This window comes from Urocitellus parryii, chromosome 4 (genome assembly GCF_045843805.1).
Source record: "Urocitellus parryii isolate mUroPar1 chromosome 4, mUroPar1.hap1, whole genome shotgun sequence".
Lineage (NCBI taxonomy): Eukaryota > Metazoa > Chordata > Mammalia > Rodentia > Sciuridae > Urocitellus > Urocitellus parryii.
The window spans coordinates 4,191,728-4,208,273 of record NC_135534.1 but is presented as its reverse complement, the minus strand read 5'-3'; the positions used below and the strand labels follow the sequence as shown (position 1 = coordinate 4,208,273).

The 16,546-nt window shown below is 53.0% G+C and overlaps 1 protein-coding gene across 6 annotated transcripts in view; it reads left to right on the top strand.

The window, feature by feature from the left end:
- Positions 1–15,416, top strand: part of Ppfia1 (PPFI scaffold protein A1) — an 88,314-nt gene extending 72,898 nt beyond the window's left edge. For 2 of the 6 annotated variants that reach the window (XM_077797888.1, XM_077797885.1), the window contains 8 exons: positions 1,745–1,807; positions 7,091–7,266; positions 7,346–7,443; positions 8,978–9,153; positions 9,910–9,978; positions 11,036–11,201; positions 13,475–13,544; positions 14,187–15,416. In XM_077797888.1, coding sequence (XP_077654014.1) covers positions 1,745–1,807; positions 7,091–7,266; positions 7,346–7,443; positions 8,978–9,153; positions 9,910–9,978; positions 11,036–11,201; positions 13,475–13,533 — 807 coding nt within the window. In that variant the 3' untranslated portion in view covers positions 13,534–13,544; positions 14,187–15,416. The remainder of the gene's footprint in view (positions 1–1,744; positions 1,808–7,090; positions 7,267–7,345; positions 7,444–8,977; positions 9,154–9,909; positions 9,979–11,035; positions 11,202–13,474; positions 13,545–14,186) is intronic. The other 4 variants (XM_077797889.1, XM_077797887.1, XM_077797886.1 and 1 more) reach the window with 3 other exon arrangements.
- The last annotated feature ends 1,130 nt before the right edge of the window (positions 15,417–16,546 follow it).

Below are 16,546 nucleotides of genomic sequence, written 5' to 3'. Positions count from 1 at the left end.
GTTACTAGAGCACGCACATAGGGCAGTACCCAGTAATCCTGGGCTGTGCCCTCGAGCTCCTGCCCCTGCGGGTGGACGGCTAGCCGTGGACTGGTCCTGTGCTGCGTGCAGAAGGATCGGCTCCCTCATTCTCGTGTCTGGCTCCTCCCTCCGTGCCCTGTGTGGGAGCAGTAGGCCTGGAGTGCTGCCGGGCTGCTGTGGCGCCCTGGCACTTCCTGGCTCCTCAGGCCACCACTGACCCCAGCACATGCGTGACTGAGAGTGGGCTGACCCTCCACAGACTGACCCCAGAATTCTTCACTCCCTGCTTTCTCCCGTGGCAGCTAAGAGGCAGTGAGGGCATCCCCAGCCTGTCATTCTGGCTCTTGGCCTACAAGTGTTTTCCCCTGTGGCTGGGGCCAGCGCTCACGGCCCAGTACAGGTCGTGGCCTGTGGGTGTCTGACCGCCGTGATTGCTCCTCATGTGGTGGGGGGTGCGAGCAGAGTCCCCAAGCAGTGACCCCCGGGTTGAGGAGGTGAGAAGCCATTCTGCGGAGAGCATGGATGGTTGTTGAGTTCGGGGGCCGGCTCCTGATTGGCAGAGTTGAGATGTGGCACAGTGGCTGCCCTGCCCTGTACTTTAGCCTACCCTGGAGAGAGGACCCCTGCCCAGAGCCCAGGAGCCCGACTTCTGATGAGCAGACTGCTAGCCCCAGCCTGACTTGAGGCCACAGTTCCTTTACAGAAAGATGTTGAGATAATTTGCCTTTTTTAAAATCAAAGACCTTTGGAAATGAGCTGAGGAGGCTTGTTCTTGCTCATGGCTGAGAGTGCTCATCCTGGGGGAGCACTCTAACCAGATCCAAGTCAGCTTGTACGGGGACAGGGACTAGAGTGCACAGCAGGCAGACTGCACTGTCAGACTGCACACCCAGAAGTTGCCCTGAGGTACTCAGAGGGCCTGCAGCGTGGCCTCCAGCTAGCCTGATGCCCTGCGCCTCGTAGTGCCCACCCTGGCCCCCTGGCTCCCTCTGGCTTCAGCCATTGGGCTGAGAGCAGCTGTGAGCCCTTACAGCGAGGAGCCTTGGGAGAGCTGCAGCACTGCCTCCCGCTCTGTTGTCCCTTGTTAACTCTATCTACGTGGCACTGAGGTTTTTTGGTGGGTGGAAGTTGGTGTAGGGTTTCTTTTCTTTCTTTTTCTTTTTTTTTAATATTATTTATTTGTTTTTTAACAATACCTTTATTTACTTAGTTATTTTTATGTGGTGCTGAGGATCAAACCCAGTGCCTTATGCATGCTAGGCAAGCACTCTACCAGTGAGCCACAGACCTAGCCCCTGGTGTAGGGTTTCTTTTGGGGTTCTGGGGTCAAACCCGGGGCCTTGCACACCCAGCGTACAGTCTGCGTGGGAAGACTGTTGTGAGTACTTGAGTCAGTCGTCACTAGGGGACTTCAGACTCGCCAGAAGTGGCAAGTGGGTCTTCCTTTGCCTGTATTTGGGTACTGTTGGGGGAGGTGCTGGCATCCAAGCTCAGGAAATCCTAGGCTGCATAGTGTTGCTGACCAAGTGGGGCAGAGTATGGTCGTTCCTCAGTGGGAGGAGCTTGGGTGTGTGTCCTGCCAAACTTCTGTGGGCTTCTGAGCTGGAGCTATGCGAGGAGCCCCTGCTCGGTCCCTTCTCTGCCTGTGGCTTATGTGTGTGCCTCTCCTCTTTGTCACGCTTCCCCCTGCCCTGGACGTGGCTGGTGCACTGGGTCGCCTCAGACCACAGGAAATGTCTGGTTGACACACGAGGAGATGGAGACCCTTGCTGCCACGCCACACACGGTCAGTCACACCCTGCAGCTCGCACCCTATGGTGCGCTTGCCGCTGAGCCCAGCTGATTTTTGCCTTTTTGCTGAAAACTAAAACTATCAAATTTATTTTGTATTTAATTGTTTCAGATAAGTATTCCTCTTAGGTTATTAGTTAAACGTGTAAAGTAGAATTTTGTGCTTTGTTTTAGATTTTTTTTTTCTGGAACTTAAAGCTGGTAGCCTCACTCTGCTTGGAGTGATTGTAATTTCTCTCTGCATTTGGAGAGACTGCAGTTTAGCACCGTGGATCGTCTGACCCCAGCTTGCTCCTTTGACGGCTGTGGTGCATGAGAGTCTGCTCCCTGCATGGCTGGTGTTGGTGGTGTGTGCTGCATGATGTGTGATGCTGTGGACGTTTGCTCCCTCGTGCTGCACCCGCCCTGCAGAGCTGACGTGGCTCACTTCTACTAATGGTCATGTTCTTTTGCATTCCTAACCACGTGACGCAGGAAGACGAGGAGGGAAGCTGGGCTCAGGTTGGAGCTTTTCTATGATACCTTCTTCGCTCTGTGTTGGAGTACGAAAACTCATACAGTTTGCTTTTCCAGGGATCTTAGCGTCTTAATCAACTAGTAGTGTTTTTAATGATCTGAAAACATTAATCGAGTTAAGCATAGGATTAAAGAGTGCGTCTCATGGACAATTTTGAATGTCCCTCCTGAGGAGCCGTGGAAGCTGAACCTGGGATCTTTCACACTCAGCCCTGCAGGTGGCTCCTGAGATTGTGCACACCTAGCTCCATCCGGGGTAGCACTAGTCAGACCAACTGGCAAGAAACCATGGGACACAGTACAAAACCCCAGCACTGGCAAGGTGCCTCCTCCTCTCTTTCTGTTGGCATTTCACTAAGAATATCCTAACACTGTAGGTTTAAAGATTTTATTGATGATCTCAGAAATAAAGCCTCTTGGTCTGGGAGTGTAGTTCAGTGGAAGAATACTTGCCTAGCATTGGCAAGGTCCTGGATTTGATCTGCAGTACCAAAAAAAAAAAAGGAATAGAAATGAGCGCGAGCTGTTTCCTCCTCTGGTACTTATGAAGTATAACCAGTGACGCTGGATGCTACAGCCATGCCTGTCGTCCCAGTGACTCGGGAGGCTGAGGCAGGAGGATAGTGAGTTCAAGGCCAGCCTGGGCAACTAGCGAGACCTTGTCTCAAAGTAAAAAATAAAAAGGGCCGGGATGTAGCTCAGTGGTTGAGCACCCCCGGATTCCATCTGTGGTGTGCATGTACGTGTGTTTAGATGGACGTGGAAAGAGGGAGGTAGGAGAAGAGCACCCCGCTATCCCACCTTTCGTCCCTCTTACACCAAGGAGGAGTGGCTGTGGACACTGGGTTTCACCACCCTGGGCTAGGGGTCTGTGGCTCCCTCCAGGCATGACCTCATTAATTGTCATTTAGGTCTTTTGTGAGACCAATAAGGACTATCAGTGGATTAAACAGAACTCATTTCTTAATTGCTTAAATTTCAGGGCATTTTACGGGATGACACTGAACACTGTCAGCAGTTGAATGTGAAATTGCCAGCATCAGAGACATGCAGGAGACATTAAATAGCTTGACATGTATCCTTGGCCATGGAACCATGACTAGGGACTGTGCAGGTGCAGGGTGGCCCACCATGCTGTGGCCGGCCTCTGCTGGTGTCACTGTACTCCAGGCCAGGGCAGGCGCACAGCCTGCTCTCCCTGCTGCCCTGCAGTGGCAGCTGCTTGTTCTGTTTCGTTTTGGTGCTGGGGATTATACCCAGGGGTGCTCTACCACTGAGCTATATCCCTGCCCTTTTTATTTTTTATTTTGAGACAGGGTCTCACTAAGTTGCTGAGACCGGCCTCCAACTTGCAATCCTCCTACCTCAACCTCCTGAGTCGCTGGGATTACAGGCATCAGCTCTTAGCCAAGAGGAGATGTAAGCTGCCCCTGGATCCTCAGGGAGGAAGCACCGAGGCGCTTGCACTTAACAGATAGGAGAGTGCTGCTGTGTGGACACTGCCAGCTGCCAGGAGCCTCCATGAGCAGGACCAGCACAGAGCTCCGTCTCGCTGGGCACAGCTGGGCCTGAGGGTGTGAGTGCACACTGTGTGGGGGTGCTCTGACGAGAGCCCCTTCTTGCTGCCGGCAGTTCCGGTACAGCCATGCAGACTGTGAAGAGTATGTGCTACGAGACACCAGAGACCGTGGCTCCTGTGGGTTCTGCTTCCATGTACTGCCGTGGTTTGGTGTTTTGGTTTGTTTGTTTGTTTGTTTGTTTGTTTTGGGGTACCAGGGTTTGAACTCAGGGGCGCTTGACCACTGAGCCACATCCCCAGCCCCATTTTGAATTTTATTTAGAGACAGGGTCTCACTGGGTTGCTTAATACCTCGCTGTTGCTGAGGCTGGCTTTGAACCCGCAATTCTCCTGCCTCAGCCTCCTGAGCTGCTGGGATTACAGGTGTGCACCACTGTGCCCAGCTTGGGTTTTTTTTTTTTTTTTTTTTTTTTTTTTTTTTTTTTTTTTTTTGAGACAAGGTCTTGCTGAGTTGCAGAGGCTGGCCTCAAACTTGTGATCTTCCTGCCTCATCCTTCTGAGTCTCTAGGATTGCAGGCGTGGGCCCAGCTTTGCGATTATGTAGTAGACATTTTCTTTACTTTTTCTGCCCATTCAAGAATACATAGCCTGTAGAGTAGAAGACGGCATCCGGCCTCCATGCTGTGAGCAGTAGGCCCAGGAGGAGGGTGGAGAGAGTGAACTGGTGGTGAGACCACAGCGTGCCTGTCACCTCGCTCCCAGTTGTTCAGAGGAGCATTGTTTCCTGTTGGAATTTGAATCGCTCTTTCCAGCTTGACTGGAACAAATATCACATTGGATGGACGTGGTGGTGGTGGGGTGTGTGCCTGCAGGTTGCTGTGAAGGTGACCTGGTCTTTCTTGGGTGGAGGGCACCCGGGCTTTCCCTGCTGTGTATGTGCAGTATGTTTACTTTTCATTGTACAAACCTCACACACATTCGATTCATCTGAGAATTTTACAGAGTTGAATGCCATTACAAATGATGTGTTAGAACCTCAATTTCAACTTCATTGCTAGTTATTCAGAAACACTTCCCTCTCGCTCTTTCTTCTCTCCTTTCCTTCCCTCCCTCTCTCGCCCGAGCCACTGTATGACTGAGCCACATCCCCAGCCCTTTTTATTTTATCTTGAAACAGGGTCTCACAAAGGTGCCCAGGTGGGACTTGAACTTGGGATCCTTCTGTCTCCGCCTCCCAAGTTGCTGGCCCTGAAGGGGTGGCCATGATGCCCAGCCTAGAAATACGGTTCATTCTCACGCATCGGCCTCGCACCCTGGAGCTCTGCTCAGTGCGCGTGTCAGCTCTGACAGCCGATTCGTAGGCCCTTCCCCTGTCCTGACCCTGGAGTCGTGTCCTCTGTAAGGAGACTTGGTCTCTGCCCAGCAGTGTGCTCTCTCATTCTTTCCTTGCTCTGAGCGGTGGCCAGGCCTCCAGGGCAGCACTACTTAGAGCTGGTAGGATGGGCGCCACTGCCTGGTCCCTGCTCCCCTGAGGAGGAGGCCAGCTGTAGACGTCTGTGGCTGCCTGGCCTCAGGTCAGGGCAGTCTCCGTCATCCCTACCTTGCTGTGCTACACCTCTTTATTTTTATTTTGAGACAGGGCCTCAGTTGCTGAGGCTGGTCTTGAACTTGCCATCCTCCTGCCCCAGCCTCCCAAGTTGCTAGGATTGCACACGTGAACCACCACGCTGAATGGTTTTCTTTTCCAATCTCTTCATGTAGGGTAAACTTCATTGATTTTTTTTTTTTTTTTGTGCCCTCCAAATGTTGAACTAACCTTTGTGCCTGGAATAATGAACCCCATTAGTCATATCTTATTTTTTTAATATTTTGTTGACTTGCAAATATTTTGTTAGGGATTCTTACATGATTGTTAATTTTCAGCTATTTGGGCAGTTTCTAGCTATCTGCCTCCTTCCTCCACCTCCAGGTGGCTGGCACCGCAGCAGCACCACTGCATCTGACCTGTTGAATTCTGATTTATTTTATTAAAGTCAGAGGACACCCTTTGTGTGATTCCTGCTTCTAAATATGGTGAGAGGCAGTGCACCTCAGTGGTGGGCATGTGCACGGCATGCCCGTGCCCAGGGTTCAGTCCCCAGCACCATCTGAGGAGGGCTCCTGCTGCACCGGGCCTGGCACACAGCTCTCGGCCTGCTGCTCCGTGGGGCAGAGGTTGCTGGAGCCCAGCAGCTCCAGGCTGTGCTGTGCTGTGCCAGTCTGGTATCTTCATCGCTTGGCACTGAGGAGCCAGTGAGCTTATGCCGCTGCCCGACTCAAGCTCAGCAGCTTGGAAGGACCGTGGGGAGGAGGAGAGGAGAGGGCTCTGAGGTGCGACCAGAGCACGGGGTGACGTGGGGTCTTAGGTGCGTCCTTCAGAGCACTTCCTTTCTGTTACCGTCTTCTCCAGCCAGTGATTGAGAGAAGAGTGTCGATGTCTTCTGACTATAATTGTGTCTTTGTCCCGTTCAGTCCTGTTAGTTATTGGTTTATTTCTTCTTTAAAACTATTTTTTACTTTTTAGCTGCAGTTGGACACAATACCTTTATTTTATTTATTTTTATGTGGTGCTGAGGATGGAACCCAGGGCCTCACACGAGAGATGAGCACTGAGCCACAACCCAGCCCCTTAAAACTATCTTTACACTTACTTCCCCGGATTTTGAAATACACCGATGTTTTGCTTAGGAAAGAAAAGGGTTGAAAAATAAAGCTAGAACCAAGCGGTGGTGGTGGCACTGCCATCGGGGAGGGAGACACAGGATCGCAAGTTCAGGGCCAGCTGGGCAACATAGTAAGGCTCTGCCCCAAAATGGAAAAGGGAAAGGGCCAAGGATGCAGGGTTCAGTTTCCACCAAGACCAAAGCCCGCCGCCCGCCCGAGGTGTCCTAGCGAGCAGGGCTGCTGTCCTTCAAGCTTGTTCATGAGTCGTTACCTCCTCCCCACGGGGCTGCTGCAGGGCAGCTGCTCAGGGGACACTGCTAGGCCGTCACCATTTTAGTGTGGTTTGGTAAAGAAGTTAAATTTTTATTATAAATGAGTTAAATTTTTAAACTTTTTGTATGAAGTTTTACTAGCATATTTTAAATGTGGGAACAGGTCAAGTTATTTAGAAATTATATAGCAGTTTTGCCCTTAGTTTAGCTTTCAAGAATATGTAGCAGTGAGAAATCCAACCTGCTATCATCCGCTCGTTATGAACAGACGCTCGCCTATGGGGACATGAACCACGAGTGGATCGGCAACGAGTGGCTGCCCAGCCTGGGCCTCCCTCAGTACCGCAGCTACTTCATGGAGTGCCTGGTGGATGCCAGGATGCTGGACCACCTGACCAAGAAGGACCTGCGGGGGCAGCTGAAGATGGTAGACAGCTTTCACAGGTAAGCGGCACCACGGGCCCACTCCCAGCCCAGACTTGACGGCCACTGTCTCCTGATCTCTGCTGTTGTTGGTCACCAGGAACAGCTTCCAGTGCGGAATCATGTGCCTGCGAAGGTTGAATTATGACCGGAAAGAACTGGAGAGGAAGAGGGAGGAGAGTCAGAATGAAATAAAAGGTGAGTGTTTGTGCCCAGAGGATGAAGTGCATGGGCTTGGATGCCCCTGTGGCCCATACAGCAGCCTCAGTGATGAAAAAAATCAAGGGCAAGAACTTAAAAAGCCTGGGGCTCAGCAGCAGGCGCTGGCCGAGCATGCTCCAGGCCCTGGGCGCCATCTCTAGCACCCAGAGGAGGGCAGGGAAGGCTTCAGGTGCAGACTGCTGTGCCGGCCTCACCCAGGAGAGAAGGGCGAATGCCAGTCCCTGGAGAGCGCTGGTGCCTGCGTGAGTCTGGGCCACATACCTGGGGCTGGCTTTTGCCCTGGGACTTCAGAGGTCTGAGCCACATCCCCGGCCCTTCTTATTTTTTTATTTTGAGACAGGGTCTTGCTAAGTTGCTGAGACTAGCCTTGAATTTGCCATCCTCCTGCCTTAGCCTCCTGAGTCGCTGGGATGAGAGGCGTGCGCCACCACACCCAGCTAGTTTTCCTCCTATTGCCTCTGCCAAATGTGCTGCTGCTCAGCAGTGCTGTCCCCCCACCCCACCCTGTGCTGCGTCACTGGGGTGAAGAGTGAGGCACCCGTGCTCTGGGGTTCGCCCAGGGCCACATGCAGAAGCACAGACTGCACCTGCAGCTCTGCTCCCACAGAGCATGAGGCCCTGAGCAGCCTTCAGCCTGTTGGGGAAAGGAGTCAGGTCCATCAGCCGGAAACGGAAACGGGCTGTAGCCCAGGAGGCCCTGACTGCCCGTGGAGCCAGGAGGCCACTGATTCCAGCAGTGGTGGTGGGAGGGAACCAGCCACCCTGGAGAGCGGCAGCCCCCGCACTGCACTAGGCCTCCACGCCCTCTCTGCGGCCCTGCAACGGCCTTTTGCATCCCTGGTTCTCCCTGAGAGAGAAGCTGAAGTGCAGTTGGAGGAGGCCATTTGGATGCCACTTGCTCACAGTTGTGTCAGCACAAGTCTTGGGAAAGACCACAGGTTGGCGTTGGCACCGAGCAGGTACGCGCAGCCTTGTATCCAGGTGGCGAGCAGCGGACATGGTCCTCTGCTGTGTTCTTTGTGTCCCTTCTGCATCCCTTCACAGTTAACAAGAACGGCCTTTGTAAGTGGTTGGTGAGCATCTGAGTGGATTTCTAATCGAGCAGATTTTGAAATTTAATTTGCACAACCTGTCCAAAGTCTTTAATATGCTGGGTGGTGTCTTTAAGTCTCTCTTTTGAAAGTGGGAAAAATGTTTAGGATATTCACCATGAGTGGAAACTTCCAGTCCAGAAGCTGGGGTTTGTGCTGAAGTGAGTGAGGTGTCCAGGTGGTCACAGGGCTGGGGGTCTGTGTGTGAAACGTTGGTCCATGCTAGGGCCTGCTGGGGCCTGTGCTGTCTGGCCTCGCTCTGATCTGCAGAAGGAGCTTCTTCCTCTTGTGCTCAAGAGGAGCTCCAGCGGGAGCCCTCTCCTGGGGAGTCTCAGTGCCAGGCGTGGCAGTCCTCAGCGTTTCAGGGGTGTGGTGGAGAGGCTCTCTGAAGCCATAGTCACAGGGTTACTCTTTTGCAGATGTGCTTGTTTGGAGCAACGATCGAGTGATTCGCTGGATCTTGTCGATTGGACTTAAAGAATATGCAAACAATCTCATAGAGAGCGGCGTTCACGGGGCACTTCTTGCTTTGGATGAGACCTTTGATTTCAACGCACTGGCACTGTTATTGCAGATCCCAACCCAGAACCCCCAGGTATGCCAGGCCCTGGCCACGCCCCACCCACTCAGGCAGTGTTCAGTTGTTAATGGTGGAGAAGAAGGTGACCTCAGCCACTAGTGCTCTCTCTTCTATCACTGTCCCTCACCCAGTGGTTCAAAATCAGCAGATGCTTTATTAATATTTTTGTTTCTCATCCTTCCATTTTCTGATGCAAGCATTAGATTCTTGAAGTAAACAAAAGAAGATTGTTTCATGGTAGGGCTGGGAGTGTAGCTCAGTGGTAGAGCACTTGCCTGGCATATGAGGCACTGGGTTTGATCCTCAGCTCCACATAAAAGCAAATAAATAAAATAAAGGTATCATGTCCATCTACAGCTAAAGAAAAAAAAAGAATATTTTATTATAGTTCTGCTTGTCAACGCAGAGATACACGCAGTTGTTACATCTCAGAGAAATATCGGGGTGTGCCTCCTGGAGGTCTTATTGACCTTTGTCAGTCTTTTTGACTCATGAGCCCACTTGAAAATGGAGATGTTTGTGTTCTACAGAACGTCGAATGCTTTTGTCAGCCGCCTGAGCAGTGCACACAGCACACTTCCTGTGCGCTTCCAGGAGGTGGCAGGTCCCTCCCTCTGCCCTGACAAAAGCCCTGATGCTAGACATTACCCTGGCTCCGTGTTTCCAGGAGCTCAGTTGAGTTTTCGAGTCTCAGTTTCAAAGATAATTGTAATATGCAAACCTTCTTCAAACTAGAATGATGAGAGTTGGGTGGTGGTTTTGTCATTCCAGGCTCGAGCGGTCCTGGAAAGAGAGTTTAACAACCTTTTGGTCATGGGGACCGACAGAAGGTTTGATGAGGTAAGTCCTCAGCTGTGCAGTGTGTGCTGGGGCTGGGGTGGAACCCAGGAGCACTGTATCACTGAGCCACATCCCCAGCCCTTTTTCTGTTTTGAGACAGTGACTTGCTAAGTCGCTTAGGGTCTCACTAAATGGGTGAGGCTGGCTTTGAACTCAGGATCCTCCTGCCTCAGCTTCCCAAGTTTCTGGGACTCTGCATCCAGCTTCACAGAACAGTCTTGTTTTTGTTTTTACTATTTTTGATACTCCTCAAAAATGGTTTTCACATCATAAAACTGGTTGCAATCTAGGAATGTAACCTATAAGTTGTGTTTCAAGGACAGATGGATCTCCCACCCGAGTCCAGAGCCCTGTGCTTTGCTGTGCATGGAGGCACGTTTCAGGAGTATATCAATGCCAGATGTGAATATCCTCTCACACAGCCGCGGCTCGTTCATTCCCACACGTTAGGTGCTCCTCACTGGGCCTTAGGAGAGCTCAGTGGGGTGGGGGAGAAGCCACCTCCTGTGACAACGAGGCTGGTCAGCAGTGGCCTGGCGTCAGGCGGGGCTGCTTACAGCTTGCAGCTCTCTTTATGATGAATCAAGGTGCACCCCACAGCTGGAGAGTGACGTCACACACGGGCAGTGCAGTGGGAGCAGCACGTCCCCTGGGAGCTCAGGGCACGCCCCAGGAAGGGGTGTGCTACCTGGGGACCAGGATACACTCACAGGTCCCACTTTCCTCCCGAAGACAGTCACTCTGCCAGCCGCACCTGTCCTTTATTTGTGTGTTTATTCACTCATTCAGGCAGGTGGGCAGATACAAAGGTAGGTGCGGGGGACTGGACCTGGGACACTATACCCCTGCACTACATCTCCAGCCCTTTTCGTGTTTTTATTTATCTTTTATTTTGAGATAGGGTCTGGCTAAGATGCCCAGGGTCTTGCTGAGTTGCTGAGGCTGGCCTGGAACTTGTGAGCCTCCTGCTTCAGCCTGCGGGAAGGCTGGATCCCGGCTGTGCTGCCTCGCCCCCCCTGTGCTTTCACTTAGAAACGAAGCTTGTTTTTGGTCGCAGGATGATGACAAAAGCTTCAGGAGAGCACCTTCGTGGAGGAAGAAGTTCAGACCAAAGGACATCCGGGGCTTGGCGGCCGGGTCAGCAGAGACACTTCCGGCCAACTTCCGGGTTACTTCTTCTATGTCCTCCCCCTCTATGCAGCCAAAGAAGATGCAGCTGGACGGTAGGTGGTGGGCCGCGTGACCCACCACTCGCTGGAGCATGAGCATCCCTCTTACCTAGAATGGCCATCTCGTGTGCTACCAGACGTTTAAGTGTGGCTGCATGCCCAGTTGTCAATGTTTTAAAATCAGCCCTAACAAGCGTTCATAAAAGTTCAGCAACAATAGAGGATTTTTAAGAACATCTTGTCTGGTTGAATCTGAGCATATTCTCTCAACTAATAAACTGAAGCCCCGGTGGTGTGCTCAGGGCTGTGGCTGCCCTCTTGACATGGCATGTGGGTGTGGCAGGCGGCCCTGGCGAGCAAGTTCTTGAGATTGCACTGTGGCAGCTTTCAGACCACAGTGTTTACTTCTCTCTACCCTGGGAAAAACGGTGGAGTAATTTTAAACCTGACAGAGTTTTCAGTTTCTGCCTTCTGCCCACCAGCCATGGCCTTTCTGTGTAAGCCCACCTATGCCTGTCAGGAAAGGGCTGCCAAGGAGATGGGACCCTGCGGGAGGCTGGGTAGAGCCAAGCTGGCCAGCCCCAGGCTTCCCAGAGGGGCCTGGGCTGCTCCCTGGGGTGTCCTCTCTGGCCCCAGGACTCAGCTGGTTGTGTGGCTGGGAGGTTCCTGGGAAGGCCTTGCTCTGACCTGGGCTGAATAATGGGAGACGGTGCGGAGAGGAGAGCCACCCTAGGGCTGAGCCTAGTTCCACTGCTCGGAGGTCACGACCTTGGCAGCATTTAGCTGTGCCCTGCTTCAGCTTCCCTGTCTGAAGCAGGTGAAACGGGTGTCACATGGATTCTTCTCACGGAGGCTTGGCTGACTGCAGGAGTCGGGTCATTGGCAGCCCCTCTACCGGGCGTGGGCTTCGTTTGCTCTGCTTCTTGGTGCAGACGATGGGCTGTGGAGAGCAAGTGGCTCTCAGAATGTCCTTTTGGTCTTCTGTCATTAGCACCTCCTGCAAGGAGGTTTTGCTCTCACGCCATACGTACAAATCAGGGAAAAGCACGTGTATAGGGAGTTTTATTAGCTGGACACTCTTGGTAAGAATGGCTTAGCACAGCATTTTTGGTAAAAGCTGGATTTTCTTTTGCCAGAGTTTAGTAATATACTTAAAGGGCAAAATCCAGTGTGTGTTTTAACTGGCAGCTTTTGGAAGATGAGCGTCTTTCTTCTGAGGAGCATGCGGATGGCTAACCCATGCCCACTGTGTCGTGGCCCTTGGCTGCTGGTCTATCCACTAGGGACAGTCCCTATGGGCGCTGGGCCTGTGTTCTCATTGTACGTTTCCTCCTCACACTGCATTTCCTCTGTTAAATGTTAAGTGCAACAATAAGAACAAGAGTTTACACTGACTAGAAATAAACTGAGGAGACTTTGTCTCCCAGGAACACTGAAGGTGTTGCAGCTGGTGAGATGGGTGGCTGACTGACTGGGGAGGGAGAGCAGGGGCCGATCCAGCAGCTTTCCTGGGCTCGAGATCCGGACGCACAGAGAGAGCCAGTCCCATCAACCATAGCAAGATGTTGCTCAGAGTGGTCCCCATGTACCTGTGGGAAACCAGAAACTGCAGCTGGGGCAGCCGAGCCTGCTCTAGGTGTCCTACCTGCCTTATGGTTTGCGAGGGGCTGGGCTCACCCCTGGGGCCTCGGGGTATGTTTCTTAAACAAGAACTCCGCTCTGTGGTCTCCATCGCTTCTAGTTGAAACACACTGGAGTAAGAGAAGTCATTGTCCTAGCCTGCGCCCTGGCTGGACACCCCGGACCTGCTCTTTACCTCTGACCCATCCCATGAGCAGCGAGTGCTGGGCAGCAGGTTCCACCCCTGTCCTGGGTGGAGTTGGTCCCTTTCTGGCAGCCCCGTCCCAGGGCAGGGGCCGTCCCACAGGAACAGGTGCCGGTGCACCTCCTGGGGTTCTTGGAGGTCAGTGCTAGGGCCAAAGGAGAGGTCTGTTTCACTAACCATGAGTGCAGAGATCGAGGAGGAGCCAGGTGCCTGCTTCAAGTGCCGTCCCTTCTTCATGCACATGTGTGTTCTGGAGTCATTGTCTGTGTGCACAGTGCGCCCTTGCTGTTGGAGAGTAGGTGCCAGTGTCCTCGGGCTCCTGGGAGGTGGGGGGGACCCTCTTGAGCCCCCTGGTGCTCTTGCCCTGGCCACCGCCCCACTCCAGCAGGCTCCCTCAGCTCCCGGGAGGCCCCACCCTAGGCGAGGAGATGTGCCCTGTGTGAGGTCTCAACACTAACTGCACGCTGTGTTTGCACGCTTCCTGCTGTGGTGGTCGGAGCAGGCAGTGTATCGGGAGCACAGAGGTTGGATTCTGCTACAGTCAGGACTTACTCCTGCTGAAGCCTCCTCCGGTGAGTAGAGAGCAGCACCGTCCCCGGGAATGTTCCGGGCACACATTGGCAGGCCTGGAGCTCAATGCCAGGCGAGGCTGTGGGCACTGGTCCTTGAGAGCCATTCTGCTGCTGTGGAAGTCCACCTGTCAGGTGGCACTGGTGCTGCGGCTGTCAGGAGGAGGGTGTGACCTTGTCCCTCCTCACGCCTGCGCGCAGGGGCCTGCTGGTGGGGAGCACATCCTCGGGAGCGGGCCAGAGCCCAGTTGGGAATGCGCCTCATGAGGCTGCTGCATCGAGTGACACCAGAGTCGTCCGCCCAAAGGTTGACTTTGAAGCACAGAGCCAGTCTCTGGGCCAGCTCTGGTGACTGGGATGTGTCTGTGTGGGGGGTCCTGTCCCACAGGTCCAGGGTGCTGCTGGCCTCAGCCTGCCTCGTGAGAGCTCTCACAGGGGGGAGCTGCCTGCTTTGCTAGGCTGGGCGTCTTAGCTGGACTTGGGTTGGCTTTGGGTCTTGCTTGCTTAGTTGGTGCCTTCTTTGCATGCCCTCGGGGACAGTGCAGACCCTGGTGAGCTCATAGTGATGCTCTGGCCGGGCAGGGGTGGCAGGGGCGGGGCTGCAGGAGGGCGTGTGCTGAGCGCGGCCTCTGTTCTCTCTTGCAGTGTACCCGCACTACTTCTACAGATGACCCAGCCTTCTGAATCCAGCAGACGACAGTTTAGAATTCAATGGATCTTTAATCTGTTGATACTCCTTATATGGACCCTAAGATATTTTATTACAGAGTTTTTAACTAGTTGAAAAATTCAAGAATATCATAGAGAAAATATTTTAGAATTTACTGTTTCTTATATTTATGTGAACTCGGCTCCTCCTGGCGTAGTTACTGCTTCCCCCCGGGTCCAGACTCTGGGTGCCCTCTCGTTCGTGGCTTATCCTAATGGCAGTCCTTCACGTGAATGTACTGTAATGCTTGTATGTATTGATCCTATGAACAAATGTAGGGCTTTTGTAAATTATGCACTTATTGTAATTATACTGTTTAATTTTTTAATGATAAACCAGGACAGAGAGAAGGATTTTACTGCGTTTATAAAATCATCGTGACACAGCAGTGTCATAGCATCATCCTTTACCAGCTCACACAATCATTTTGAAATAAGCAGACTTAATTTCAAGAGATTACTGTTGGATTTTAATGACCAACCTTAACTATACTTTTTCTATCAAGAAATCTCAGCTTCTGATAAACTTGGGGCTGAAGGGTTGAGAACACTGTGGAAGTCCCCAACCCTGGCTCAGCTTCCCCACCCAGTCTCTGGACTTGAAGGCTTGCCCTGGCACTGACTGCAGCTGGGAGCCGCAGGGAGCCGCTCAGCGGGACCTGGGGCCTGGGGCGCCTCCGTCCAGGCAGCAGGTGGGGGCGCCCTCCAGCTGCTCTTGAGGACCAATCCAGCACTGTGGCTCGCTGGCTCCCAGAGGTGGTCTCCTGGCGAGGGCGAGGGCAGGGCTCCTGAAACCGCGTACAACTCTAACAAAGGCCTTATTTTTCTTGTGTAAATCTTGTTTTTACATTTGTTTGTACACATGTTTAAAGAATGAACCTCGTGGTGCATTTTTAGACTTGGATGGTGTAGCCATTTTGCATTGTCTGAGTAGCAGATGTAACTTACTTTTTAAACGGCACATTAAAAGCCAGCCCGGAGAGTCAGATCATGGTGTTATTTATTAGCAGCTGATGTGCAGATGGAGGGCGCTGTCTCTTTACATTTGGCTTCTGCTTTTGATTCACTTGTACAATTCATTGTTACTGTTGTGTTTTTCTATTAATCTTCTGTGGACTTCCTGATTATGTAACAAAGTATGTACAGTCTACTTTTGAACTATTTTTATCACAGTATTATTTATTGCTTTCTTTCAATAAAGTACTGAAGCATTTTCCACTGCCAGTGAGGAATGCTGAGAGTAAGCCCTCATCACGCTGAAAACGGGCTGTGGCAGTGTCGCCATCTGAAAGGGACATTGAAGGCCAGAAGAGGGCAGCGGAGGAGCGGGTGTCATCCCACATGAGCATCCTGACATGCACGGAGAGTCCCCTCTGTCCTTTCCAGCCGCTGGCTCTGCTCTCCCACCCACACCGACTGCCTCATCTCTGGCACCCTTCCAGATGCATGGGTGCTGGGCACCAGGACGCCTGCTGCCCTGGGGGCTCACACGGGTCCTGAGTCACGGAGCAGCCCAGTGAGGCAGAGGGAGCCAGGCTCCTGGGAGGGACTGTGGGGGGTGCTGAGAGGCTACTCAGTGGCCAGCCAGGCAGCCAGAGCAAGTGCCCGTGCGGCTGGGGATGGCATCATATCTGGGGGTGGCGCGGCCAGCACTGCTGGTGTCTGCCCCGCTGAGGCCGACGGGCTTTCCCGGAGGGCACCATGCTGTCTTGGGACTGAGGTACCTGGCTTGTCTCTGTTGGGGCAGAGCTGACCAGAGTCTGCGTCCTGTCTGGGGCCTGTGGGCACTGGCCCGGTGTTCAGGACCTGTGGTCTCTGGCTGGACTGAGCCCTGCAGGCACTTCATCCTGTCCGTCACTGAGGGCTCAGTGCTGCACCTGCCCACGGCAGCGTCGGCAATGCTGGCTTTGGGCCTTCCCGAGGACGCCGGGCTTGCCCTGCTCTGCTGTGTCCCCCGGCAGCTGCCGCTGCTCACTCACCCACCACGTGGCCCATCAGCTGTCCCGTGGCCTAGGGGCCCTGTGCTCAGCTGAGTGCACTGCTGCCACGCGTGGCAGCCTGCTGCCCAGGGTGGTTGTGGGCCTCTCCCCAGTCAGGTTTCCATGGTGGTGGGGGAGCCTCTCTTCCCTCATCCCTCCTCCAGGCAATGGGTGGACGGGTGTGGTCACTGCTGCTATTCTGGACACCCACATGAGACTTACTGCAGTTCCAAATGTCTGAAATACTTCTGTCTCCTCATTACCTGGGCTCCTTCCTTGGTGAGAATGAGTAGCCTCTTTGTTCCCTGGACTCAAAGT